General features: G+C 41.3%; 1 protein-coding gene across 9 annotated transcripts in view; it reads left to right on the top strand.

The window, feature by feature from the left end:
- LOC137346782 (tyrosine-protein phosphatase non-receptor type 3-like) overlaps positions 1 to 27,308 on the top strand; it is a 360,471-nt gene that overhangs the window by 206,463 nt on the left and 126,700 nt on the right. For all 9 annotated transcript variants that reach the window (XM_068010672.1, XM_068010633.1, XM_068010662.1 and 6 more), the window contains 4 exons: positions 15,722 to 15,745; positions 17,892 to 18,114; positions 23,556 to 23,639; positions 24,649 to 24,705. In XM_068010672.1, the coding sequence (XP_067866773.1) occupies positions 15,722 to 15,745; positions 17,892 to 18,114; positions 23,556 to 23,639; positions 24,649 to 24,705 (388 nt within the window). The remainder of the gene's footprint in view (positions 1 to 15,721; positions 15,746 to 17,891; positions 18,115 to 23,555; positions 23,640 to 24,648; positions 24,706 to 27,308) is intronic.

The following is a 27,308-nucleotide window of genomic DNA, read 5'->3' as shown; positions in this document are numbered from 1 at the left end:
GGCAGGAACCTGAGTATGGGCCTTCAATAAATGATAACCTCTGTAACCTCTTTATATTTGTAATGGGAAATACCTGTCATTCAAGAACACAGTTTCTTGCTCAGACGTTAATCGGTGAAGACCCAATCATTGTTCATTTATTAGCATTATCGAATTCAGCATGACCAGCACGCGGTACTCTGGACACACTTGTGTCCCCTGCTAACGGCTGTAATCCATTTACGTTGAGGTCAGCGAATTGTGATTCCCTTCACAAATTAAAGTTGACCAGATGGTTTCATACGGAACTGGAATATTGTATGGACCCAAATTGAACCTGTCTGTTAGTCTCATGAACTGTGTGCTTTACATGGGCTCATAAGAACATAAGAAATAAGAGCAGGAGTAGGCCATATGGCCCTCAAGTCTGCTCCACCATTCAATAAGATCTGATCTTGAACCTCAACTCTACTTTCTTGCCAGATCTCTATATCCCTTGATTCTCACCCAGAGACCAAAAATCTATCTCAGCCTTGAATGCACTTAATAACTTGGCATCTATAGCCCTCTGGGGTAAAGAATGCCAAAGATTCACAACCCTCTGAGTGAAGAAATTCCTCCATCTCATTCCTAAATGATTGGCACCTTATCCTGAGACTCTGCCCCCTAATTCTAGATTCTTCAGCCAGAGGAAACAATCTCTCAGTATGTACCCTGTCAAACCTGTTCAGAATCTTGAATGTTTCAATGAGATTACCACTCATTCCTCCTAACTCCAGAGAATATAGGCCCATTTTACTCAACCTCTCATCATAGGACAACCTTCTCTTCCCAGGAATCAATCTAGTGAACCTGTGCTGCACTGCCTCCAAGGCAAATATATCCTTCATTAGATAAGGAGACCAAAACTGTAAACAGTATTCCAGGCATGGTCTCACCAAAACCCTGTACAATTGTAGCAAGACTTCCTTATTCTTGTACTTCAGCCCCCTTGCAATAAAGACCATTTGCCTTCCTAATTACTTGCCATACCTGCATGCTGACTCTGTTTGTATGAGAGCATCCAAATCTCTGGACACCAACATTTAAAAATTTCATGCTTTTTAAAAAAATGTTCAGTTTTATTCCGACCTCACATTTCCCCACATTGTACTCCATGTGCTGCCTTATTGTCCATCACTTAATCTGCCTTTAACCCTTCAGTGTCTCTTTGTGTACTCCTCAAGCTTTTACTGTCTCTCCTAGCTTTGTATTGTCAATAAGCCTGGATGCATTGCACTCGGTCTCTTCCTCTAAGTCATTAATATGGATTGTAAATATCTGAGACCCCAGCACCGATCCTTGTGGCAGCCCACTAGTTACAGGCTGCCAACTTGAAAATGCCCTATTTTCCCAACTTTCTGCTTCATGTCCGATAACCAATCTTCCAACTATGCTAATATATTTACTGCAACCCATGAGCACTTATCTTGCCTATTGTATGGCACCTTATCGAATGCCTTTTGGAAATTCAAATGTACTGCATCCACTTGTTTCCCTTTATCTACCCTGCTAGTTACATCCTCAAAAATCTCTTGTTTGTCAAACACCATTTCCCAGTCATCAAATCATGTTGACTCTGCCTAGTTATATTATGATTTTCTAAATGCCTTGTTAGTACTTCCTTAATAATTGATTCCAGCATTTTCCTAACAGCTGATGTCAGGCTAACTGGCTTTAGTTCCCTTTTTCTTTATCCTTCCTTTCCTGAATAGCATCAATTAACTTGGAACTATCTCTAAACTTTGTTGAATCTATTCTTCAATGCTACCATCTCAAGGGGTCATCACAAGGTCATTTAACACATTTCAACTGTTTTGTGTGTGTATTACTGGTGTCATTCTTTTCTTTTTATTGGCATGCTTCCGTTAGAGAGACTAGCCAATCCTCTGTCTTCACAGAATTCTGGTTTCCTCCCAGTGCCTCTTGCCTGTGAAATGCAGAATCCTATTTAAAAATGCTTCTAAACTGTGATGGAGTGGAATGCTCAGCTTCAGGCCAATAGGTAGGTTTTCTCAATTAACTTTAAGAACTTTTTATTATAAATCTTCTCCTCTTCAGACTCTCCCTAAAATCAAAAGATTATCACCAGTGTACTACCACACTCTCCAGTATCTACTGTAGCCCTAATGTTTGAGTGTGCCAAAGTGAGTGAACCTAAGGCACTGGCAGCAGGGAGCTGGCCACGCTGAATTTCCTGAATAGAATCTCTCTAACTTGAATAGGCTATGGAAACATGAAGAGCTTGGTTTGTAGTGCACTTGGCTGGGGAGCAGAAAAGAAATGGTAAAACAGTAGTGCTAAAAGGCTGCTGTTGTGGGACGACCTTAAGAGGCCGTAAGTGAAGGTCACTGAAGGAGGTGGTGTTGCATCACACATGACGAGGGAGTTTTGGGTGTAGCCCAACAGAGTGAGATGTGTGTTGGTGTGGCTCTTGAAGTAGCTATATATGTTGTAATTAAGTTATAATAAAAAGGCAAGTTTTCTTTGGATATTACATGTACAAAGAACAGCACAGGAACAGGCCATTCGGCCCTCCAAGCCTGCGCCGATCTTGATATCTGTAGTCCTGAGAGTCCTGGAACAGTTAACATACCAAAGGAAAAAATAATATTATATGGTGGCAACGTTTGGGATATATTTTTTCTGAAAACCACCAAATGTTCCATCATGGCAATGTTGGTTTTTTTGAAGAACACAATAGGAGAGAACAAGGAGCAGCGGATTGCCTATCTGGAGTGGCTGAAGATCCGGCAGGAGAACAGTTAGTAGGAGACTCCATAATAGTGGATACCTGTGCAGTGAACTAGGACCACAGACAGGACCCCAGGAGGTGTTGAAATTCGTAGTACAGTAGGCAATTTGCAGGAATTTGGAGCTTTCAGCTAATCTGGAAGTGGGTCAAAATATTTGAAAAGTAGTGCAGACACAACTGTTTTAGTTTTCCCTTTTTGAAAAATATTGTGGGCGGGGCCTAAGCCGAAAAGAGTGGGAAGAGCTCAACAGTGCCACTGGAGTTCCAGCACAAAGTAAAAGGCTGGTTGTGGCAGCTGCCGTTTCTGCAACCTGTAGCCCTTTGCAAAAATAACCTTCTCTTGAGTTTTAAAAAAACGAGCAAACTGTATAAACAAAGAACTGCTCTATTGGTTTTAAAAAGCCAAGCTGTGTAAACAAGGAATGCTGTAGTCTCTAATTCTTAAAAGGGACAGACCTGCAAACCAAACCTGTCTAAAAAAGGAAACAGAAAGCTGTAGCTGTAAAAATTCACATATTTATAAAATAGCAGGATTATCCAGAAAATGGCTTTCAGGTATCCAGTTATAGACTGGAAAACATTGTGTTGTGTGGCACTACCACTGTGCTAAATGGGATAGATTTTGAACAGATCTAGCAACTCAAAACTGGGCATCCATGAGGCACTGTGGGCCATCAGCAGCAGCAGAATTGCATTCAACTTCAATCTGTACTCTCATGGCCCGGCATTACCTAATTTACCATTACCATCAAGCTGGCGGGCTAACCCTGGTTCAATGAAGAGTGCAGGAGGGCATGCCAGGAGCAGCACTAGGCATACCTAAAAATGGGGTGTCAACCTGGTGAAGTTGAAACACAGGACTACTTGTATGCCAAACAGCTGAAGCAGCATGTGATAGACAGGGCTAAGCATCCCACAACCAACGGATCAGTTCTGCAGTCCTGTCACATCCAGTCGCAAATGGTGGTGGACAATTAAACAAGTAACAGGAGGAGGAGGCTCCACAAATATCCCCATTATCAACGATGGGGGAGCCCACCATATCAATGCAAAAGATAAGGCTGAAGCATTTGCATCCATCTTCAGCCAGAAGTGCCAAGTGGATGATCCATCTCTGCCTCCTCCTGAGGTTCACAGCATCACAGTGCCAGTCTTCAGCCAATCCGATTCACTTCACATGATAGCAAGAAACGGCTGAAGGCACTGGATACTGCAAAGGCTGTGGGCCCTAACAACATTCTAGCAATAGTACTGAAGACCTGTGCTCCAGAACTAGCTGCGCCCCTAGCCAAGCTGTTCCAGTACAACTACAACACTGGCATCTAACTGGCCATGTAGAAAATTGCTCAGGTATGTCCTGTACACAAAAAGCAGAACAAATCCAAACAGGCCAGTTATTGCCTCATCAGTCTACTCCAGATCATCAGCAAAGTGATGGAACTGGTCGTCGACAGTGCCATCAAGTGGCACTTGCTCAGCAATAACCTGCTCACGGGCGCTCAGTTTGGATTCCGCCAGGGCCAATCAGCTCCTGACCTCATTACAGCCTTGGTCCAAACATGAACAAAGAGCTTAACTCCAGAGGTGAGGTGAAAGTGACTGCCCTTGATATCAAGGCAGCATCTGACCGAGTATGGCATCAAGGAGCCCTAGCAAAGCTGGAGTCAATGGGAATCGGAGAAGATACTCCGCTGGTTGGCGTCATACCTAGCACAAAGGAAGATGGTTGTAGTTGTTGGAGGTCAATCATCTCAGTTGGAAGTCCTGCTACAGGAGATGTGCCAAAGGAAGTTGACTTTATTTGGGACTGACAACCACCTTGCAGTAAAAATGCATGAAATCTGTATAGCAGGAGTTAGTACATTCAGCCATGTCCCTTGTACCTAACAGCAAATTAAATTTCCTGGTATCAGGTGGAAAAAGAACCAAGGTGTACTGAATTTTATTCATGTTTCTTCTGGGGCTATAAAAAAGTACTGGCACTTATTTTTGACATCGCAAAGTACTTCACAACCAATGCATTAGTCGCTATCACTTTGCAGACATGTGCAGTTGCCAATTTGTGCGTAGCAAGGTCCCTGTAGCAGCAAATTAAATAATTGTTCCATTTTTGTTGATATTTGAGGGATGAAAGTTGGCTAGGACACAAGAGCAACTACCTGCTTCTTTTCAAATAGTGCCAGGTTACACCTCTCATGCAGGAAAAGTCAGACAAGGTTTTGCTTTAATGGATTACATGCTCAAGTCATGGAGTGGGGCTTCAACCTACAGGCTTCTGACTCTGAGTCAAATTGACACACAGTCAGGGCACAAACCTAAGTTGGGAACTACTGCACCCTTCGGGAGATAACATTTGAAGGAATGTTCTTGACCATTGCCCTGTTATAAACCATACTCTTCCAATACATCTAGGCTGAATGGAGCACTTTTCTTGATGGAGATGGCAGCCAATGAAGAGCAAACAGGTGTAAAACATCCAGGCTTTGGTAATTCTCTGGGGAGTTTCTCAATGGGATAAGTGGTCATGTGTGCAGATTATAGCCCCATATTTTATGAATCATCCATCTTAGTGTTTTTTCTTCAAGTATTGCAGATATGCTGGAATGTCCCACACAAAGACAATCATGTCTGCTTCTTCGATAACTAATTTTCAGACCTTTTCTGTGGAGGGATCTGTAAAGAGGAGTTCCAGTGTTGTGATGGGTATGACCCAAACACTTCAAATGCACCAGCATTTGTTGGAACCCATAAACTTTTCTTCATCTAAATCATGCAGAATATCTGAAACCCATTTGTACAGTAGAATTTAAATGTCAGCGCCAAACACAAATAATGAAGTAAAGCATTGGTAGGGAAAAAACAAAAATGCACACCACCCAGCAATAACAAATAATACATGGAGCAAAATGTAAACAAAAAAAAAACAGAATTCTACCACAAATAAATGGCTTTCTCCCTTTTAGGAACACTTTTGAACAGGCTGAGCCCCAGGCTGTTTCTTTCTCTCACATCTTTCTTTAGTTTCTCTCCTATCTCGCTTCATGCCCTCTCCAAGTTCATCTTGTCCGTGAGACCATCTCCTGTTCCCTCGACACTATTTCCACTAAACTGCTAACTACCCAACTTCCTTTCTTGGCCCCCATGATCGTTAATACTGTGAACAATTTTCACCTCAGGTACTGTCCCCATCCCTTCAAATCTGCCATCATCACCTCTCCTCAGAAAACTGACCCTTGACCCCTCTGCCCCCACAAGCTGCCGCTCCATCTCCCAATCTCCCTTTCCTTGCACGTGCTGTCCCTTTCAAATCCATACTTGTCTTTCCCAGGACTACATGTTTGAGTCCCTCCATGCAGGTTTCCATCCCTACCACATTACTGATGAAATGGGTGTTTATCTAAGTCACTAATTACACCTTATGTGACTGTGACCATAGTTAAAAAGAATCCCTTCTTGTCCTTTTCAACCTCTCCGCAGCCTTTGACACAGTTCACCACACCGTCCTCCTCTAATGGCTCTATTCTGTCATCCAGTTGGAAGAGACTGCACGCACCTGGTTCCATTCTTACCTATCCAGTCGTGGCCAAAGAATCACTTGCAATGTCTTCTCTTCCTGTTTCTGCAGTGATACCTCTGGTGGCTCTCGAGGATCTATCCTTGGACCCCTGCCTATTTCTCATCTACACGCTATCCCTTGGTGACATCATTCAAAAACAGGGTCCACATGTATGCTGACGACACCCAGTTCTACTTCACCATCACATCTCTCGACGACTCCACTGTTTCTAAATGATCAGACTGATTATCCAACATGAGCATAAATTTCATCCAACAAAATATTGGGAAGATGGAAGCCATTGTTTACAATCCCCACAACAAATGTCATTTGCTGTTCATTGACTCCATCCCTCTCCCAGGCAACTGTCTGAGGCTGAACCAGAACTGTACAAACCTTGGTATTTGTATTTGACCCCCAGATGAGCTTCTGATCGCACATCTGTGCCATGAGACTAAAAGCAAAATACTGCGGATGCTGGAAATCTGAACCAAAAACAAGAAATGCTGGAATCACTCTTCCGAAGGGTCACTGACCCGGAACGTTAACTCTGCTTCTCTTTCCACAGATGCTGCCAGACCTGCTGAGTGATTCCAGCATTTCTTGTTTTTGTGCCATGAGACTGCCTGTTTTCACCTCTGTCACATCGCTGACCTCATCCATGTCTAGCTCATCTGCTTTTATTACCTCCTTGTCTTTGTTACCTCTAGATTTGACTATTCTAACACACTTCTGGCCAGCCTCCGATCTTCCACCCCCCCATAAACTTAAGTTCTTCAAAACCTCTGCTGTCTGTATCCTACCGCACACCAAGTCCCAGTCATCCATCTTCCCTGTGCTCACTGATCTACATTAACTCCTGGTTAAGTAACACCTCAATTTTAAAATTCTTATCCTTATTTTCAAATAATTCAGCAGCCTTACCCCTGTCTCTGTAACCTCCTCCTGCCCTACGATGCTCCAAGATATCCGCACTCCTCTAATTCTGACGACCTTCGCATTCCCAATTTTAATTGCTGCAACATTGGCAGCTGTGCCTTTAGCAGTTGATGCCCAAAACTCTGAAATTCCCTCCCTAACCCTCTTTCCTCCTTTGAGGCTCTCTTTAAAACATTCCACTTTGCCCATGCAAGGTCCCCTGCCCTAATATTCCCTTATGTGACTCAGTGGCAAATATTGATAACGCTCCTGTGAAGCATCTTGGGACATTTTACCTCATTAAAGGCGCTATGTACTTGCAAATGGTTATATGGATGAGTTTTATGCTGTGGAAAGAGTTTTGCCCAATGCCAGGAGATCCATTGTGGAATCTATTTAAATAATTGAAATGAGGTCTATTAATGTCAGGAGGTCTATTAATGTCAGAAGCCAAATTGCCTATTGGAAATTTGTTTGTATGTTTGAAACCCTCCAGCAGAAAGAGGGCGGCACAGTGGTTAGCACTGCAGCCCTCACAGCTCCAGGGACCCGGGTTCAATTCTGGGTACTGCCTGTGCGCAGTTTGCAAGTTCTCCCTGTGACCGCATGGGTTTCTGCCGGGTGCTCCGGTTTCCTCCCACCGCCAAAGACTTGCAGGTGATAGGTAAATTGGCCATTGTAAATTGCCCCTAGTATAGATAGGTGGTAGGGAATATGGGATTACTGTAGGGTTAGTATAAATGGGTGGTTCTTGGTCGGCACAGACTCGGTGGGCCGTCGGGCCTGTTTCAGTGCTGTATCTCTAAATAAATAAATAAATGCACACCAGCGAGCCTCGGTAAAACAGCCCTTGTATTTTATGATTCTCCCAAATTACGTTCTGTCCTCAGATTCCAAATTATGGACTTTGCTGCTACATTCTATTAAAATCAGGGTGGATAGTTATTTAATCATGGCCCCTAATTGGACTGTGTTTTGTAGATACACTCACAAGTTTTCCAGAGACGTGCATCAACCATAGAAAGAGAAGCCACACTTGACCTGAAACTGTGAAGCGAAGATATTCGTTTTGTCCACGATTTTCATTCTTGTTGCTCTCATATACTCACCTTCCTTATATGGATTTCATTTCCCCACAGCACAATCATTGATAGCAGGATCAAAGTTACAATCCAGCATTTCGTAATATTGGTTTCTGCCTCACTGCAATACAAATGTGTGCTTTGGTGTATAAGACACTGCATTGGGAGCATAGTCATAAAGTATTCCATGAGGGATTTTTATTTAAAAGTCACTCCTCACTGATCTCAAGTTTAAATTACTCATAATATATAAAGATAAATTTAGTTTCAATAATGTATAACTACTTTTCAAAGTTATAGATGATCCTTATGTAGGTCACTATTGTTGCAACATTTTTTGAATTTGTAGATGTTAAGTGAACATCCGAGTGTCATCCTGTTATTTTTTCATAAATATAGTGGCACTGCCAACAAATCTGATCAGACCATTAGTTGATTAAATAAGGGCCGGAATGTTTAGTTGGGCGGGTGGACATGCCCACCAGCTGAAATGTCAGTGGTGAGCCTGCCTCCACCGGGCTTTGGGAGCCACGCTGGGATTTTCCGCTCCCCAGGCTCTTAATTGGTCTTGGGCGGGACTTCCATCTCCTTGAGGCAGGAAGTCATGCCTAATGGAGCTGCCGGCCAATCGGTGGGCTGGCAGCTGTTAGTCCCAGCAGCACCAGTAGGAGCGGTGGCCACTGCAGGGACTACAGCCTGCCATCGCAAGGAAGGTGAAGGATGGCTGCGGAAGACAGGTAAGTTTTTAGGGCCTCGATGGGAACAATTGGCTTGGCCCCGACGAGGCTGAGGGGGGCGGTTGGGGCTTCAGGGGCAGCCCTACGTGGGGCACAGGATGCTCAATCAGGAAGGCCCTGCCCCAGCCCACAAGAAGGAATCAGGCGGAGTTCTTAAGGCTTCTGCTGTCCGGCCGTCGAGGGTAAAATGCAGGAGGAGGCCCTTAAGTGCCAGTTAATTGGACACCTAAGGGCCTTGATTGGCCTGGGACAGGTAGGCCATTTCTCGCCAGCGCTGCTCCATGTAAAATAGCAGCGGGGGCGAGAGAGGGTCGGGAACAGTGAAAGAGGAGGTAATTGATACACAAAAAGGATTTAAAATTGATAAGGAGGCGGGATTACTTAGTCTGTCTATACTTGAAGTTGATACAGCATCAGGACTGAATGAGATGCATCCAAGGATGCTGAGGGAAATGAGAGTGGAAATTGCAGAGGCACTGGCCATAATTGTCCAATCTCCCTTTGACTCGGGATGGTACCAGAGGACTGGAGAATTGCAAATGTTGCACCCTTGTTCAAACAAGGATGTAAAGATAAGCCCAGCAACTAGAGACCAGTCAGTTTAACTTCGGTGGTAGGAAAACTTCTAGAAAAAATAATTCAGGACCAAATTAATAGTCACATGGACAAATGCGGGTTAATTAAGGAAAGCCAGCATGAATTCGTTAAGGGAAAATCATGTTTAACCAACTTGCTGGAGTTTTTTGAAGGGGTAACCCAGAGCATTGATGAAGGCAATGCTGTTAGTGTGGTGTACGTGGACGTCCAAAAGGCATTTGATGCAGTGCCAAACAATAGAGTTGTGAGCAAAGTTATAGCTCATGGAATAAAAGGGACAGTCGCAATATGGATATGAAATTGGTTGAGTGACAGGAAACAGAGAGTAGTGGTAAATGGATATTTTTCGGGCTGGAGGAACGTTTGTAGTGGAGTTGCCCAGGGATCAATGTTGGGACCCTTTCTCTTCCTGTTATATTTAACAAGTTAGACCTTGGTGTACATGGCGCAATTTCAAAATTTGCGAATGATACAAGATTTGGAAACATTGTGAACTGTGAGGAAGATAGTATGGAACTTCATTAGGAAATAGACAAGCTGGTGGAATGGGCAGACAAGTGGCAGATGAAGTTCAATGTGGATAAATGTGAAGTGATTCATTTTGGTAGGAAGAACATGGAGAGACAATATAAAATAAAGGTTGCAACTCTAAAGGGGGTGCAGGAACAGAGGGACTTGGGTCTATATGTGTATAAGTCATTGAAGGTGGCAAGACAGGTTGAGAGAGCAGTCAAATAAGCATACAGTATCCTAGGCTTTGTTAATAGGGGCATAGAGTACAAGAGCAAGGAGGTTATGTTAAACTTGTATAACACACTAGTTCGACCTCAGCTGGAGTATTGTGTCCAGTTCTGGGCACCACATTGAAGGAAAGATGTGAAGGCATTGGAGAGAGTGCAGAAAAGATTCACAAAAATGGTTCCAGGGATGAGGAATTTCATTTACGAAGATAGATTGGAGAAGTTAGGACTGTTTTCCTTGGAGAAGAGAAGGCTGAGAGGAGATTTGATAGAGGTGTTCAAAGTCATGAGAGGTTTGGACAGAGTAGATGGGGAGAAACTGTTTCCACGTGTGAAAGGATGAAGAACGAGAGGGCACAGATTTAAGGTAATTGGCAAAAAAAAGCAAAGGTGACCAGAGGAAAAACTTTTTCACGCAGTGAGTTAGGATCTGGAATGCACTGCCAGAGTGTGTAGTGGAGGCAGGTTCAATCGAGGCATTCAAAAGGGAATTAGATAGTTACCTGGAAAGAAAGAATGTACAGGGTTATGAGGAGAAGGCGGGGGAATGGCACTAAGTGAATTGCTCACTCAGAGAGCTGGTGCAGATACGATGGGCTGAATGACCCCCTGTGCTGTAACAGTACTGAGATTTCAGACTGTTGTCCAACTGTACTGACCTGTAATCTGACATAAAAGGAAGGAATATTTATTACATTAACAGTGTGCATCCCTGTGGCCAAATATGTTCTTTGTGTATATTTTCTGTCTGTCAGCTTTCAACCTTCTTACTCTGTGCATCACTGCAACGATCTGATTCCTTTGTTGTCCCTAGCTGCACATCACCTACCCCACATTCCTTCTATCACCAAAACCTTCAAAGCATCGCCTGTCACTACCCCTACTTCCATATTGCCTTCAGTAAACAGTTCATGGGATTGAATAGATATACCTGAAATTGTTTCTTTTCCAAAATAAAACGTGTCACCACGACAAAATTGATCGAATTAACAATCAATCTGAGATTAATGAAAATTGCATTTAGAGGAGAATTTGAGCATCTGTTAAAGAATTAAAATCTGAACAATACGAGTGATTCATAAAATTGGAGTGACTCAATTTAAAGAAAATCAGAAAATTGAAGTTCACAGATAAGGTAAAGGTTTAAGGTACTAAATCCTAGAAGAAAGTTCACAGCTGTAGAATGGTCGAATCTAAATTACTCTTGTCAATTAAGTGACTGCTTGCTAAATAGTAAATGACGTATTGAATAAGTTGAATTGTTTTTCCAATTTCTGAATGGCTGCCTGAAAATCAGAGAATCTATTGCTGCACAATTCGTCACACTCCTCTCCCAATACTCCATGTTTTAAACTGAAATTTGATTTCCGTACTTCCTATAGACAAAGACTGCTGTGATCAGTTAGAAATTATGTTTCCCATTACTGTAAATGTAATGTGCTGCCTCATTGTTCTTGTCTTGTCCATTGCCTTTGACACATTCTCCAGCATTCCTTCCCAGTATTCCAATTTTGTGGCAGTGCAGTCTCTAGTTCCATTCATAATTGTCTCAATGACGTGAATTTTCAGGCCTCCCACCTGACTAAAATGGGATGATGATGGTCAAAAATGGTGGGTAATGACCGGCCACCTTATTCCCATCACTGTGCCCAAGATAATGTTCCATCAGGCATGGAGCAGTCTATGTGACCCTTTGAGTCAGGTGGTTGGCCCATTTAAAATGCAATTTGATGTCCTATGATGTACCTAGGACCTCGACTGCCATTTTTGGTTTACATTGGGCAGAGCATGAGTTGTGCATGCTCCGAGCAGCATCAGTTGGTGGGCCGCTTCGTGGGGCCAGGAGGACGTGGAGAACTGCTCTTACCTATCTTCTTGTAGCCCAGAGCCTGCTGACTATCCTGAGGCAGCTGATCTCCAGCCATAGCCTGCCTCAAACCAGAACTACCAACATTCCACCAGCCAGCTGCCGAAAGTCCGCTCAGGAAAAACCCACCCCTGTGTATCTTCCAGTGATTTCTCCTATCTTGCATGGTCTCCCTCAGTATACTGCAGGGCTCCATTCTTGATCCTCTTCATCTATATGCTGCCCATTAGTGATATTGTCAAGAAGCACAAGGTCGGATTCTATATGTAAGCTTATGATACCCTACAGTTCTTTTAATTCTGGGATGATCACTCAACTCTTCAAAGGTGTGCCCAACATTAGTTCTTGGATGAATCAGAATTTTATGCAGCTTAATATAGACAAAACTAAAGCTATCTTTTTTTTTTACTCATTGGTTCCTAATGCCTGTCTTGTTAACTTCATTAACCTTTCCATCTACCATGGCAGAGTAAATCTGCAAATGGCAACTTTAAACATGTTGCTTGGTCCTAGCTGACCTTTCTTCCCCATATCAGTTGGCACTAGTGTAATTCTTTTTCTTCATCTTTACTTTATCATTGGCTGCTCTTTCAACCAGCATGCCCATATTGTCCCACAATTTCTGTGTTACTTTTTCCCTCCTTACTTTCAAAATTCTTCAGAAAACCTTCCTATTCACCTGCTTTTTTGGTACTGTTCCTTCATAGTGCTCAATACCGTCAATTAATGCCTGTTCTCCATTGTTTCGTGTCTATTTTCTTCTGTGCTCTGAGATATCTATCCAATATGAAGGACACCTTATAAATGGATCTTATTGCATCTCATAGTTCCATTGAATAAATCTCTGTGGGCAGTGAAATTATTTTGGAATAAATATTAGCGTTTCACTAGATTTTATTTGTCAATCTATTAAGTTGCAATATAGAACTTCCTCTAAGAGGTGTTATGGACAGATGGGAAGTAGTGTGGGTGACTTCCGCTTTTCACTTCTCAATTGACCGCAGATAGTGTTTCAAAAATAGTGTTTTAGTCCCTGAATATTTTAAGGGTCAAATAAATAGACAAACAACAGGTTTTCTTATAGGTTAAAAAAGATAAATATTTTAATTTTACCGTGTAACCAAAAAATATTCGCAACATCAGCCCCTTATGCATTCACACACATACACACAAGAAAAGATAGAGAGTAGAGTGGTAGCAGTGGAGTCCAATTGTTGTAAAAGTATTAGTTGTTCTGAGAAAATCTTAAGAAGCTTTTCGGGAGGAAATCTTTCAGCGGTGCAGGCCTGAATGTTCTTCTTGAAAAGGGTGAAGTGTCGCAGGCACCTTGTAGTTAAGCCTCAATCGGAAGTCGATGCTGGAGATTCAGGTTCACTTTCGCAGATGGGGAGTTCCATCGTCATCTTGCAATTTCTCTGCTGCAGTAGTTGAAAGATGTTATCAGCAAGGCTCCTGCCTCGCTGGAACTGTCTCACAGCTGTTCTGGCTGAAAAGACCTCTGGCTGTGCTGTCTCTCTCCAGAGCGATACCTTTCAGGGTAGAAACTTGTCAGGCTGGGTGTCGGCCAGTTAACTAAGGGCTCTCTCCCCTGGGGTGATTCATACAATATTTCAGGACATGGGAGCCATTGTTACATGATGGCATCTGAATGTGGTCCATTTTGATAAATAGGTGTTACTTCACTTATTATTTTGGCCTTGGCTTTGGAGTTCGTCTGTCTGCAAAAGTCTTTTTTAGCTGTATTCCTGCAGATAGGAGTTGGTAGCATGAATGGGCTGTTCTCCATTTCAATGTGTTTTCGCCAAAGCTTATTCAGACATGGCTAATTGGTTTTGTCTTCAACAGATAAGCATGTTTATTGATAGTACAGGAGGGGTCACCTGACTTCTACTCCATCTTGCCTGCAGCACAAATGTGTCCATTTTATGTAGTTCAGTTCAGCAGTTGACTTTTATTTCATAAAAGGATATGGGGATAGTGTGGGAAAAAAGTATTGATCATATTGAATGGTGGAGCAGGCTCGAAGGGCTGAATGGCCTACATTTGCTCCTATGTTCCTAATTCCTCTAGTTCATTTCATATTTCATTACTGTTCCTCAAGAAGCGTGACAGAGGATTGAGAAATTTAACTCAGCTTTGCAATTCACAAAGTCTCGAGTGCCCTCTTTTAACCTTTTCTATCATTTGTTCCCTTGAAACAGAAATATAGCTTTTACATATTGTTACGACGGACCGCTCCATTCGAACCCCCAATCAAAATATACAATTCTGATTGTGGTGGGAGAACGCACTGTTAATTCAATCCCGTCCCTCCACAGATCGCCTAACATATCATTTTAAACTTTCCAAATTAAAGAAAGACCCAGCCAAATTGTACCATCTATTAACCCCCGAATGAGGCTAACCAAACCAGGTGTTTTTAAATCAACAAATTAACTGTTTAATTAGAAAAACTAAATTCTTAAACACTATGAAGATATAAACAACATTTAAAATAGAAAAAATTGGAGTCCTTGCAAATTTACACTTCCCAATGAACAATCCTCTGATTATATCCATGAGCAATCTTCCAGATGAGGTCTGATGAGAAAAGGGAAACAGTCCAACACCCGAAGTTTCAAACTCCTCTTTCTTCCAGCGATGACCACGGTAGATCAACAACTCGCAACCACTTTCAATAGAATCAATCTGGCTTTAGAATTTTTGAGGGATAAAAGATTGTCACAGTCTAACTTCTTGCTTCCTTCAATTTAAATTATCCGGGATCTCTGTTTTGGTTTGACTTTTAGAATTTTGAGAGAGAATAATAAACAAACAGACTAAATTCTCTTCCTTCAGTTTAAATGGTCTGAGAGATTTTCTTTCAGGTGCTAACACACAGCTGTCTATCTGTGCCCTCTGTTAGATCATGCTGTATGCTCTATAAGCCAGTTCAAAAATTAAATTGTCACAAATGTATCTCTCAATGCTCTCTGAGTGGCTGTATCCAAGGCAATGAGAATGCATTCTTCGACTCAGTCTTTAGAGCTTGCTGCCTTAAAGCAGTACTGCTCTTTTTCCAGTCTTAAGGGCACACCACATTTTTCCCACAAAAAAAAACTACAGGATCATGATATATGCTAAATCTAATTTTGTTAGATACTTTTCATATACCTGTCAATTTTGGCAGAGGTAAGACTATGTATAATTTTTTGAATGAGTATAATTCATTGTTAGTAGCAATGGAAAAGACAATAGAAAAGACAATGCAATATTAAAACAGGATTTGATTTGTAAAATTTGGATAAATATCTCATGTTTCCTGCTGCAGAGCAGAACTTTTTGTGATAATGTACAATGTCTCTGTTTTTGCAAGTATGATATAGATAAATTTGTACGTCCACAAAGTAAAATGAAGATATGTGCCTATCAAAGTATTGAATTAAATGATTTACAAGTTTTTCTTTTACAGGTCAGAGGAACAACAATCACCAAAGTAAGTTTGCTGATTCTTGCTCCACCCAAAAAAAATTAGTATTTTTGTAAATTACTACATATTATAGTGGGCCAGATGTTGCTGGAGAAAAGTGCTGTCAATTATGTGCACTATTATTAATGTACAAATTGGCCAGCAACCTCAGGGGTTTGAATGATACGCCATGAGTTGTGAATCTCCTGCATTTGCTGATCGATTTTCTTATGACCAGGTGAGGAAGGTGTCTAGGGGGTCTCTTTCAGCCTTCACCTGGTCTTATTGTAACAGGGTTTATGTTTTTAAACACACTGTGTTTTGAGCTCCCCTTTGATGAATCCTTGTTCACCACTTTCCAATTATAAGGCAAAGAAATGAGCACAAACAGTCTTTCTTAGGTTTAAAGAAGAAAAGTGAAATTTATTTAAACTTAAACTCTAATTTGATTAACACCTACGGATACACGCTGCGCCCCACGCTAGCCTGCATACGCGATATGCACATGCAAATGGAGACAGAAAAGAGCAGGAGAAAAAATAAAGTAGAGAGGTTTGAGGCAATATCAGAAGAGTTTCTTGTGCTTCGAGCTCACTGTAGTCCTTTTGTAGGCAATTCTTGCTTTTTGTTGGAGCCCAGTATTATTCTTAAACCTTGTTCACTGTAGGAGGCATTTCTCTCTTGGGGTTCCTATGTCTTCAATGGATTCCAAAGCTGGTGAGAAAGAGATGAGAAGACAGGAGAGAGGTCTTTTCCAGTCCAGGAGCAAACAGCTTTGAGTTCAAATTCTCTTTGGCAAGCTTAAATTCAAAAAGCTCCAACAGCCAATTAGTCATGTGATGGGCAGCACAGTGGCGCAGTGGTTAGCACTGCAGCCTCACAGCTCCAGCAACCCGGGTTCGATTCTGGGTCCTGCCTGTGTCTGCATGGATTTCCTCGGGGTGCTCCGGTTTCCTCCCACCTCCAAAAGACTTGCAGGTTGATAGGTAAATTGGCCATTGTAAATTGTCCCTAGTGTAGTAGGTGGTAGGTGAATAGTGGGGATGTGGTAGAGAACATGGGGTTAATGTAGGATTAGTGTAAATGAGTGGTTGTTGGTCGGCACAGACTCGGTGGGCCGAAGGGCCTGTTTCAGTGCTGTATCTCTAAATAAATAAAAAAATAAATAAACTGGTCTGACTACATTTGTTTGTGTATTTGGCCATCTTAGCAGTTAACCTGGAATGCTAGCCTCTCCACCTTCAACGTCTGGTAATCAAAAGTCCATTGTGGATTAAATTGGAGCAGGGAGTGGCCCCTTTGTCCTTTCCAAGCACTGTCTGTTACTATGCAAATGTCTTTCCAGTCAGTGGCTTGGCAACCCCTTATAATAGGCCGCCTTTTCTTCCCAGCAACAATTTTAAAATTTAATGTCCATGTGGTGAAATATCTGTGCCCCAATCTTGGCAGGCAGGGGCCTGCATGACAAATTACACAGCTCCACTGTCTGCTTCACAAAAATGGCATCTAACCCTTAGTCTGCCAGTTATTTATTTAAGAATTTGCTGAATTTGCACATTAATTGCCCACTAAATTCATCACAGAGTTAGGGCTGCAACTTAACAATGTGATAATTGTTAATGCAATGTGAATGAACCTTTTTGGCACAGATTGGGAACAGTTTAAATTGGTCAATCTCATTCCTGCATGTACTAAATTCTTAAGTGATTTTAAGAAGACACGTCCTTTTAGTCTCTTCTCACTCTTAATCCAATCTTTCTTCCTGCTCTTTATTTTTCTGTATCTGATTTGAATTTAATTCACCCTCCTTCTCCATTGTTGCTGTTTTTCTCAATCCTTAAATCTCATTGGTTAAGGAGATACACAGTTGGTCTCACTATTCACTAACATTCCAGATGTCACTGTGCTCTTGCCACACTGTTATCAGCTCACACTTTCTGGAAATTATGGTGCAAACATTTTCCAAGCTGAAGGGTGGAGGAAAAGGTCTAACTAGTGCTATATGCCACGAGATACCTTGATGCAGCAAGTTCTGTGATGCATCATTATGTGTGTAAAAATTAGGAATGAGCATAAAATGCTTCCTAATTTAGCTTTTCTTCTTATGATTGCCTTTAACTTAAATGTGACACTTCTAACCCATGAGCCTTAATTTAATTTAACTTGTTTTCAGGGTAGTTGCAGCAGACGAAATGCAACAACAGTTCTCCCATTGCATCAAAAGACAACGGCGATCACTTATACAGTCGGTGAATGGTGTCGAGACTATTGTACCTGTGTCTATTTCTCATCCACTGGATGGTGTTGACTTGAAATTTCTTGAGACCTATGGACTTATGGCACCAAGAACAAATATGGATGAAACGGCCCCCTACCAATACTACTGTGATGACAAGGTTTGCAAAATTTAATGTAGCTTTAATTTTAAAAGCAAAATGTAATCTATCATTATAACAGTTTTGTCAAGAAACACAATATGCCAAAAGAAGGATTATTAATTCATCAGTTGGAAACTTAGATTAAATTTGTAATGGAAAAAATCTGCAGTTTACTTAAAAAAAAAAATCTAAGAGCCAAGATGGTCACCGCAATTTGTTTCTGAAACTCCTTTTCACATTCCAAAGACTCACCCAGAGACAGAGGTCTGGGCAGTATGGACCCAGAACAATACTTGCTCTAAGTGATTGAATTACCAAAGATTGCCTCATTAGCATGACATTCAAGGCAAACCTAACACATTAAAGATAAAAGGTAAAATACTCCACTGAGGTGGTAAGCACTACCACTGTTTAAAAAGGAACAAATAAGAGGAAGGGCAAGAGGGGAACCTGGAACCCCCTCCTCACCTGGCCATAATAGAAATTTGGGGGCTCATCCAGGATCGTAACCCAATGATAAATGAGAAATTGAAAGTGGGAAACCAAATTGATCCCTATCAAAATTTTAAAAACTTCAGTACAGATTTTCTTGAGTTTTTTGCTGCTAGAGTACTAACATGTCTACATTCGAGGCCAGTACCTTCCTAAGCCAGAGTGAAGTAACTCGAGACAGGTTAAATGCCCTATCTATTGAAGAGTTGAGGAATGTAGCTGGGCAGTTGAGGATTACTTTCCGTTTGAAAGCTAGGAAATCCGAAATCCTAAGACTTGTGGACAAATATTTTTCACTTGAACCTGAGGATTCAGAAACAGGATTAGAGTCAGAAACAGACAGGGTAATGTGAGCAAAAATACAATTAGCACAGAGGAGACTAGAATTAGAATTCCAGGGAGAGAAAGAGCAGAGAGAATGTCAAGAAAGGGAAAGAGAAACGGAAGAAAGGCAAAAGAGAGAGCTTTCCAGCAGGAGAAGGGGGAAAGAGAGTTAAAGTGGCTTGAATTAACTAGTGGAAAACCCAATACCCCCAGTGAAAGCATGGTTAAAGGGAGCTGCCCCTAGCTCAGGACCGTGTGCTGAGCTCTTCAAGTTCTCCAAGTTGATTCCAAAGTTCAGTGAGGGTGATGTGGAAGGATTTTTCTTCACCTTTGAAAAGCTTGCAAAACAGCTGAAATGGCCGGCTGAGAGCTGTATGCTGTTGTTACAAAGGAAGTTTACAGGAAAAGCCCATGAGGTTTATTCACTGTTGCCAGATGAAAGTTCATCAGATTATGAGATGACTAAAAATTCTATTCAGGGGGCATATGAGGTAGTACCGGAAGCGTACCGCCAGAAATTCCGAACCATCCAGAAGTAGCCTGATCAAACTTGAAAGAGTTAAGCAGCTTGCTTTCGACCAGTGGCTGAGGGCACTTAAGATACAGCCCACATGTAAACCTCAGAGAGATGATCCTTCTTGAGTTTAAAAACTCACTTCCCCTTTCTATTCAAACCCACGTAGAGGAACAAAAGGTTCAAAGAGACTAAGATAGGCCACAATTCTGGCTGATGAATTCACGCTTGTACACAAGCCCTTACCCCAAGGAAAACCCTTCCCTAGTCACCCCCACAAACCCGAAAAGGATAAAAGGTGGGAGGGTGATAGGAGCCTCAGCTATGGGCGAGAAGGGAAAGCTGGACACGTAGGGGGCCCTCCTCAGGCCAAAAAGGACGGTGCTGAGAGCAGGAGTGACACCCCATTTCATTCTGCGTAATACGGGGTGTCAAGTAAACACAATATGCCAAATGAGGGATTATTAATTCATCGACTGGGAGCTTGCATTGAACTTTTAAAGGTAAAAATCCAATAGTTAACTTTTAAAGAAACGAGCAGCCAAGGCGGCTACCGCAATTTGCATCTGAAACACCTTTTTGCATTCAAAAGACCCACCCGGAGACAGAGGTCTGGGCAGTATGCACCCAGAACAATGGCTTGCTCTAAGTGATTGAATTACCTAAATTGCTTCGTTAGCACAGCATTCAAGGTACTCCTAACACCTTGACTTTGAAAGAGCAAACCCCCTCCAACTGCTCCAACTGTAAATATTGGCATCCTGGGTACTGGGGAGCCAATTCCGAACCTTGAATATCACTAGAAGGTTCCAATGAATACATGGAGACCGTCATGTGACTGTCTGTCCATCTGTGTGAAAACCAAAAGTTTCCTTGAACAAAAAGAGATGGACAGGAAGGTGTGTGCCTTTCTCTCTCTCTGTCTCTCTCTCTCTCTGTCTTTGTCTGACCCCGTCTGTGACGGTGGACCCTCAAAACCTATAGATTGCTACAGACAGAGAGCAGGAGAAGAGAGCCACCTACAAGTTTGCCTGCAAGAAAACCTTGAACCAAGCGGGCCAGCCACAAAGTGCAGTTTGACCAGCCAAGGACTTCAAGAATACAACTTCAGCCAAAAGACCCACCAAATCATCCATCTTCACAGACTGTGTACTTAATTTCTATTTATTCTGGACTCTAATCCAACCACCAAATCTGCTTTTCCCTCTGTAATCTACTTGTGTGTGAATTTGTAGTGTAAAGTTATTATTTTTTCTAGATTGGTTTTAGATTAAGTGTAATAAACTCACCTCTCTCGTTTAAACTCAAGAAAACCTGTCCATTTGGTTCTTTCACGATCACAGAGGCGGTAAGCATAACCACTGTTTAAAAAGGAATAAACCCTGTTACGGTCAAATAAGAGGAAGGGCAAGAAGGGAGCCTGGGACCCCCTCATCTGGACAGTTTACATAGCACTTAAAGGTGATGGGGAAAATGCAGACTCTAGCAGTAATATGAATTGTTCATTCTTTGTTCTAGTTAGCTCCATATATATCAGTTTGCTAATTTAAAATTTAAAATGTTGAGTTTGTCACTCTCTCTGTAGGGCATGGATAGACATGGGAAAGTAATTTGTTTGCATTGCTGTACCTGTAAGGCACAGAGGGTACTGACTGGCTTAAATTGCCAAGCAGCCAATTGAAAATTCTGAATGACCAGTCAGAGGAACTGCAAATGAAAGAAAGCAGAAGCGAGCCAATTTAATTGTTTTGTTTTGTTTGCCATTTTCACAGTAACAATTCTAATGCCTAAAATACAGTTTTTAAACTACATAACTAACAATTATGTATTTCAGAATAACGTATTTATCCATCAAATTGTCTTCTGTCTTTTCTTTTTTGTGTCTTGTATGAAGACCTCAGTCTCTCAAAAATCTAGGTTTGCAGTTGGTATTTATCCCACAGCTACCACTCTGCTTACACCCTGATGTTGCAGTCTGAGCATGTAAATAATTTTCCCGATGTGCATTAGGAAAATTACCTCTGTACAACCTGAAAGCTGTCTTCCCTTATACGAGACCAGGAGTGTTGAGTTGCTTTTAACTCATTTATTTGGAGAACTATTTTTAATAGCTTTATTCAAGTTAAATTACAGGTAGCAAGTGCTCACTTTTGTTTACTCCCTAGAGTGCCAGAATTTGCAGTTTGTGTGGTCCAAAGGCATCTTGAAATTCGTTTAATTCTTCCTTGTATTCTGGATGACCAAGGGCATGGAGTGAATGGGTGGGTGGTAAAGGTATCAGGAGGCCTATAATTAAAAAATATTTGAGCAGTTTTATGTCTGATAAGCAGTTAGTTGGTATTGCATTATAGTAGCTGCTTTTATATCACACACATTGTAACATTCAGTATGAGAAGACCCTGGAGTGTAATTGATACAGTATGCTTGCAGCCATCAGGGGGGCTGCTAGTGCTCAAATACACAAAATGTAAGTGCAATATATATCAGAAAGGATTATACAAATTATGTAAAAGCAGTTACCAAGAAACCGTAATAGTTAACAATTTTTAACTATACTCGCTACTATGTGTGCCACCAGACTGAGTGAATCTGTGACTGGCAAGGTGCCACACACTTAAAATTGAAACTTTCTATCTGTGTGCCACCAACAGGCAGTAAATGGATTTGCCTACAGGGGAAAGGTTCTGGTAATTTCGCTGAAACACACAACCCACTTCCCAAATTTGATGTCTGATGGATAGATATTAAATGATATCTTCTGAATGCAATGCTTAGATACATTACAACTAATTATGTGCAGAGTACTAATTCCACTGAAAATGCAAAATCTAAATTCATTGTGCAATTATTAAACATTGCATCCTTAAAATTGTTCTACTTGCATCACATACAGTATAGTAATTATGAAGGCGTAATCATAGCGAATACACATAATCTAAATGTCCCACACTACGTGGACAGACATTCAAAGTCCGTTCTCTGAAAATGCAAAGGGTTGACAATTTTACTTAGCGTGATGTTGATATTCTTCCTGCAAATATAGCAATGTTAGGAACCAATACTTTACTGTCCTAGCTAATCAGCCTGCAGGCATTTAGGTTATTACAGCAGTGGTCTCTGATAGGGACAGCCCAATCATGCAACTGGATTCTTCACCTCTACTCTCATGGACAACACTGCTCATCTTTAACAAATAGGGATAGCCAGAAATAAATTTCATTTGACCCTTCAGGATGCAAATCTGCTGAGGTTCTGCTGTTTATGCGAAAACAAACCAGCTATAATTCTCAACAGTCTTGATGTTCTACCCACCATTTCTCCTAATAACTAGACATTTCCAACAAGATTTCGGCAAAATAATAAAAATGCACAAAGCAAAACTTGGTTCCATTCACTTGAATTGGTGTTGTCTGTTAAACAGTTGCAATGTTTGTAATATTAGTTTTATGGTTTGATGTGAGACTGCGTAATGTAGAATATTAGAATATCAGTGCACACGACAGTTCAATCTCCCAACCAAATTCCCAATCTCAGTTATGAGTCTTAGTATTAAAAGGAAGAAAAATCAGAGGGCGATTTTTGCCCTTGCCATTGTTGGAACCTCTTAATGATAGTCCAGAGCTTAGGCTGACAGAGGATGCTGACTAGGTTCCCCTTCTGCCTTCTCAACTATTTGGTGCTGTTGGAGACCAGAGAAAAGGAAAGAAACGAAAGATGTTTACTAACTTAAAAAAAAATTAAAATGATGACTATGACAGGGAACCAATTTGAAATTAAAGCAGATGAACTTCATCTGTTCAGCTGTCCCAAGTGGTTGTTTTAATTTGTTGATTGCTATCATGGATATGGTATAGATTATTACACTGTGGATAAAGTATCACTCAGGTATAAGTGATTTGTACTGATGTTTCATATAAATGTTCACATTTGGAGTAAACATGATGAGTAGAGCTGCACCTGTTCTTTCTCATCTGTACTGTGTTATCCCACTTTGCATATGTTGAAATGAATATACTCAATTGAGTCTTGGCGCCATGATTGGAATAATTCTGTCGTGGACAAATTGAGAGACGAATAGTATCTCTCATTGAATCCTGCATAATAAAGTTGACTTGTTCTTACTTCCCAGACTGACCTGGTAAACACTGATAATGGCATGCTTTGGGTTCGAATGATACCTGATGAAGAAGGAAAGTTTGGCTTCAACTTAAAGGTTAATGGCATAAATTTAACATTCTTTACGATATTTTTCTGTACTAGAAACAGTAAAATATATCAACAGTGTGTGTAATGCAAGGACTACATTCCAGGATACGGAATGAAATGGCTTAGTCACACATCAAGTTTAAATTGAGCTCTTAATTATCGCTATCCAATTATAGAAACCAAACGAGCTCTATGTAGATTTCTCCGATCAGTCATTCTATTTTTTTTGGAGGGGGGGGGGGTGGCGAGTGGGGTGGAGTGTGGAAAATGAACTTTGTTTTCCTGCTTTTCTTGTTCTGTAAGCCAAGAGGACAGCTGCAACCTGACCATGAACCTTTGCAAGCATTGCTCTGTACCTGGCTGCTGGGGAGTGAATTAAAATGGCGCACTGTCCAATTTTCTTATTCACCCCCAGATTGTGCGTTTCTTGTCCTTTGCTCAGTGTAGTTCATTGATCGTAAGACTGTGGCCCTAGACTAAGCAACACCCTACTACATTGTGGCACAGTGCTTTGGAGCTCAAGTGCTTGTACCATTGCAACTATTTGATTTTAAAATGAATTTCAAAGAGTAAACAACTTTAACATTATTTTGTTTCTCTTTGTTTTATTTGAATATTTTTCTTGAATCAATGAGTTCTGATGGAACTGGCTTTGACAAATTATTGCAGAGCCCACCAAATGTGAAGGAGTTGAATAAATTCCAGTAGACATGGTCATTACTTCAATTTCAGTTGTGCATGACTAATTCAACTAAGCCTGAACTGAACTGAGCTACTCCATCCAACCACTTCTATATTGATGTCAGCGGTGCTGTTTTAAATAAAAATATTTTAAAAAGCAAGAAAAGCTATGCAGGTGTAATGGTTAAAAGTTCTTTCCAACTATAAACAACAAATTTCCCTTGTAACATCTAAACAGAAAATGAAATATTTTGAAATCTAACTTTGTGCATATAATATTCTTAAATCTTCTCAATTCTTCCCCCTCTACATTCCCCCATACCCTCTACTTGCAGGGTGGAGTTGATCAGAAAATGCCCCTCATTGTGTCAAGAGTGAGCACAGGATCACCGGTGAGTAAAGCCTTTTTCAGTAACTTCAGTAAATCTGTTCTTAGTCTCCACGTATCGGACAAAGTAATTTTTCACATATCTGATTCACAGCCTCTGTTTGCTGTGAAAGAGCTAGTGCAAAATTCTTGACCTCCTGCATAATTTCTTGGCTTCTCTCTTGAACAAAGGAAGAGGTGTAATGGCATAGCGTGCACGGGGAAGGGGCTAATAGGGAACGAATCGACTTATCAGGTAAACGTCAGAACATACGAATTAGGAGCAGGAATAGGCCACTTGGCCCCTCGAGCCTGCTCCGCCATTCAACAAGATCATGGCTGATCTGATTATAACTTCAGCTCCACATTCCCACCTACCCTCACTGACCTTTCACTCCCTTGCTTATCAAGAATCTGTCTACCTCTGCCTTAAAAATACTCAAAGACTCTGCTTCCACCACTTTTTCAGGAAGAGAGTTCCAAAGACTCACGACCCTCAGAGAAAAAATGTCTCCTCATCTCTGCCTTAAATGGGCGACCCCTTATTTTTAAACAGTGTCTCTTAGTTCTAGATTATCCCACAAGAGGAAACATCCTTTCCACATCCACCCTGTCAAGACCCCTCAGAATCTTATATGTTTCAATCACGTTGCCTCTAAGTCTTCTAAGCTCCAGCGGATATTAGCCTAGCCTGTCCAAGCTTTGCTCGTAAGACAACCCGCCCATTCCAGGTGTTAGTCTGATAAACCTTCTCTTAACTGCTTTCAATATATTTACATTTTTGCTTAAATAAGGAGAACAATAATGTACAAAGTACTGCAGATGTGGTCTCACTAATGCACTGTATAACTGAAGCATGACCTCCCTACTTTTGTATTCAATTCTCCTCGAAATAAGCAACATTCAGTTAGCTTTCCTAATTACTTGCTGTACCTGATCACTAACCTTCATGCACGGGGCCACCCAGATCCCTCTGCATCTTAGCACTCTGCAATCTCTCACCATTTAGATAATATGCTTCTTTATTATTTAGCCTGCCAAAATGGACAATTTCACATTTTTCCACATTATACTCCATTTGCCAGATCTTTGCCCACTCAGTTAACCTATCTATATCCCTTTGTAGCCTCCTTATGTCCTCTTCACAACTTACTTTCCTACCTATCTTTGTGTCATCAGCAAATTTTGCAACTATACTTTCGGTCCCTTCATCCAAGTCATTTATATAAATTGTAAAAAGTTGAGGCCCCAGCACTGATCCCTGTGGCATACCAGTCATTACATCTTGCCAACCAGAAAATGACCCATTTATGCCTAGTCTCTGTTTCCTGTTAGCTAGCCAATCTTCTATCCATGCCAAAATGTTACCCCCTACACCATGAGCTTTTATTTTCCACAATAACCTTTGATGTGACACCTTATGAAATGCCTTCTGCAAATCTGAGTACAGTACATCCACTGGTTCCCCTTTATCCACAGCATATGTTACTTCTTCAAAGAACTCCAATAAATTGGTTAAACATGATTTCCCTTTCACAAAACCATGTTGACTCTGCCTGATTACTTTGAATTTTTCTAAGCGCTCTGCTATAACATTTTCCCTATGAAGATGCAAAGCGGCTTCAAGGGCATTTGTGCAGACTTAGTGAGTGGGCAAGAATGTGGCAGATGGAATATAATGTGGAAAAATGTGAGGTTATCCACTTTGGTAGCAGGAATAGATGTGCAGAGTATTTCTTAAATGGTAAGCGATTAGAAAATGTAGATGTACAAAGGGACTTGGGTGTCCTTGTCAATAAGTCACTGAAAGTTAACATGCAGGTGCAGCAAGCAATTAGGAAGGCTAATGGTATGTTAGTCTTTAATGCAAGAGGATTTGAGTACAAGCGTAGTGAAGTCTTGCTTCAATTGTATAGAACCTTGGTTAGACCGCACTTGGTGTACAGTGTGCAGTTTTGGTCCCCTTACCTTAGGAAGGATATTATTGCCATAGAGGGAGTGCAACGAAGATTCACCAGAACTGTTCCCAGGATGGCGGGACTGTCCTATGAAGAGAGATTGGGGAAATAGGGCTTGTATTCTCTAGAGTTTTGAAGAATGAGAGATGATCTCATTGAAACCTACAAAATACTTAAAGGAATACATAGGGTAGATGCAGGCAAGATGTTTCCCCTGGTTGGGGAGTCTAGAACCAGGGGACACAATTTCAAAATAAGGGGGAAGCCACTTAGGACAGAGATGAGGAGAAATTTCTTTACCCAGAGGGTTGTGAATCTTCGGAATTCTCCACCCCAGAGAGCTGTGAAAGCTCAATCATTGAGTATGTTTAAAGCAGAAATTGACAGATTTCTAAATACAAATGACATAAGGGGGTATGAGGATAGTGTGGGATAAAGGCATTGAAGTTGATGATCAGCCAAGATCATGTTGAACGGTGGGGCAGGCTCAATGGGCTGAATGGCCTACTCCTGCTCCTATGTTCCTAGGTTAAGCTAACTGGCCTGTAGTTTCCTGCTTCCTGTCTCCCTCCCTTTTTGAATAAAGGAGTTTTGTTGGCTATTTTCCAATCTATGGAACCTTCCCTGAATCATGGGAATTTTGCAAAATTAAAACCAATGCATCAACCAT

This window comes from Heterodontus francisci, chromosome 2 (genome assembly GCF_036365525.1).
Source record: "Heterodontus francisci isolate sHetFra1 chromosome 2, sHetFra1.hap1, whole genome shotgun sequence".
Classification (NCBI taxonomy): Eukaryota; Metazoa; Chordata; class Chondrichthyes; order Heterodontiformes; family Heterodontidae; genus Heterodontus; species Heterodontus francisci.
Note: the sequence above shows the minus strand (reverse complement) of the source record. Positions and strands in the feature narration are given on the sequence as shown.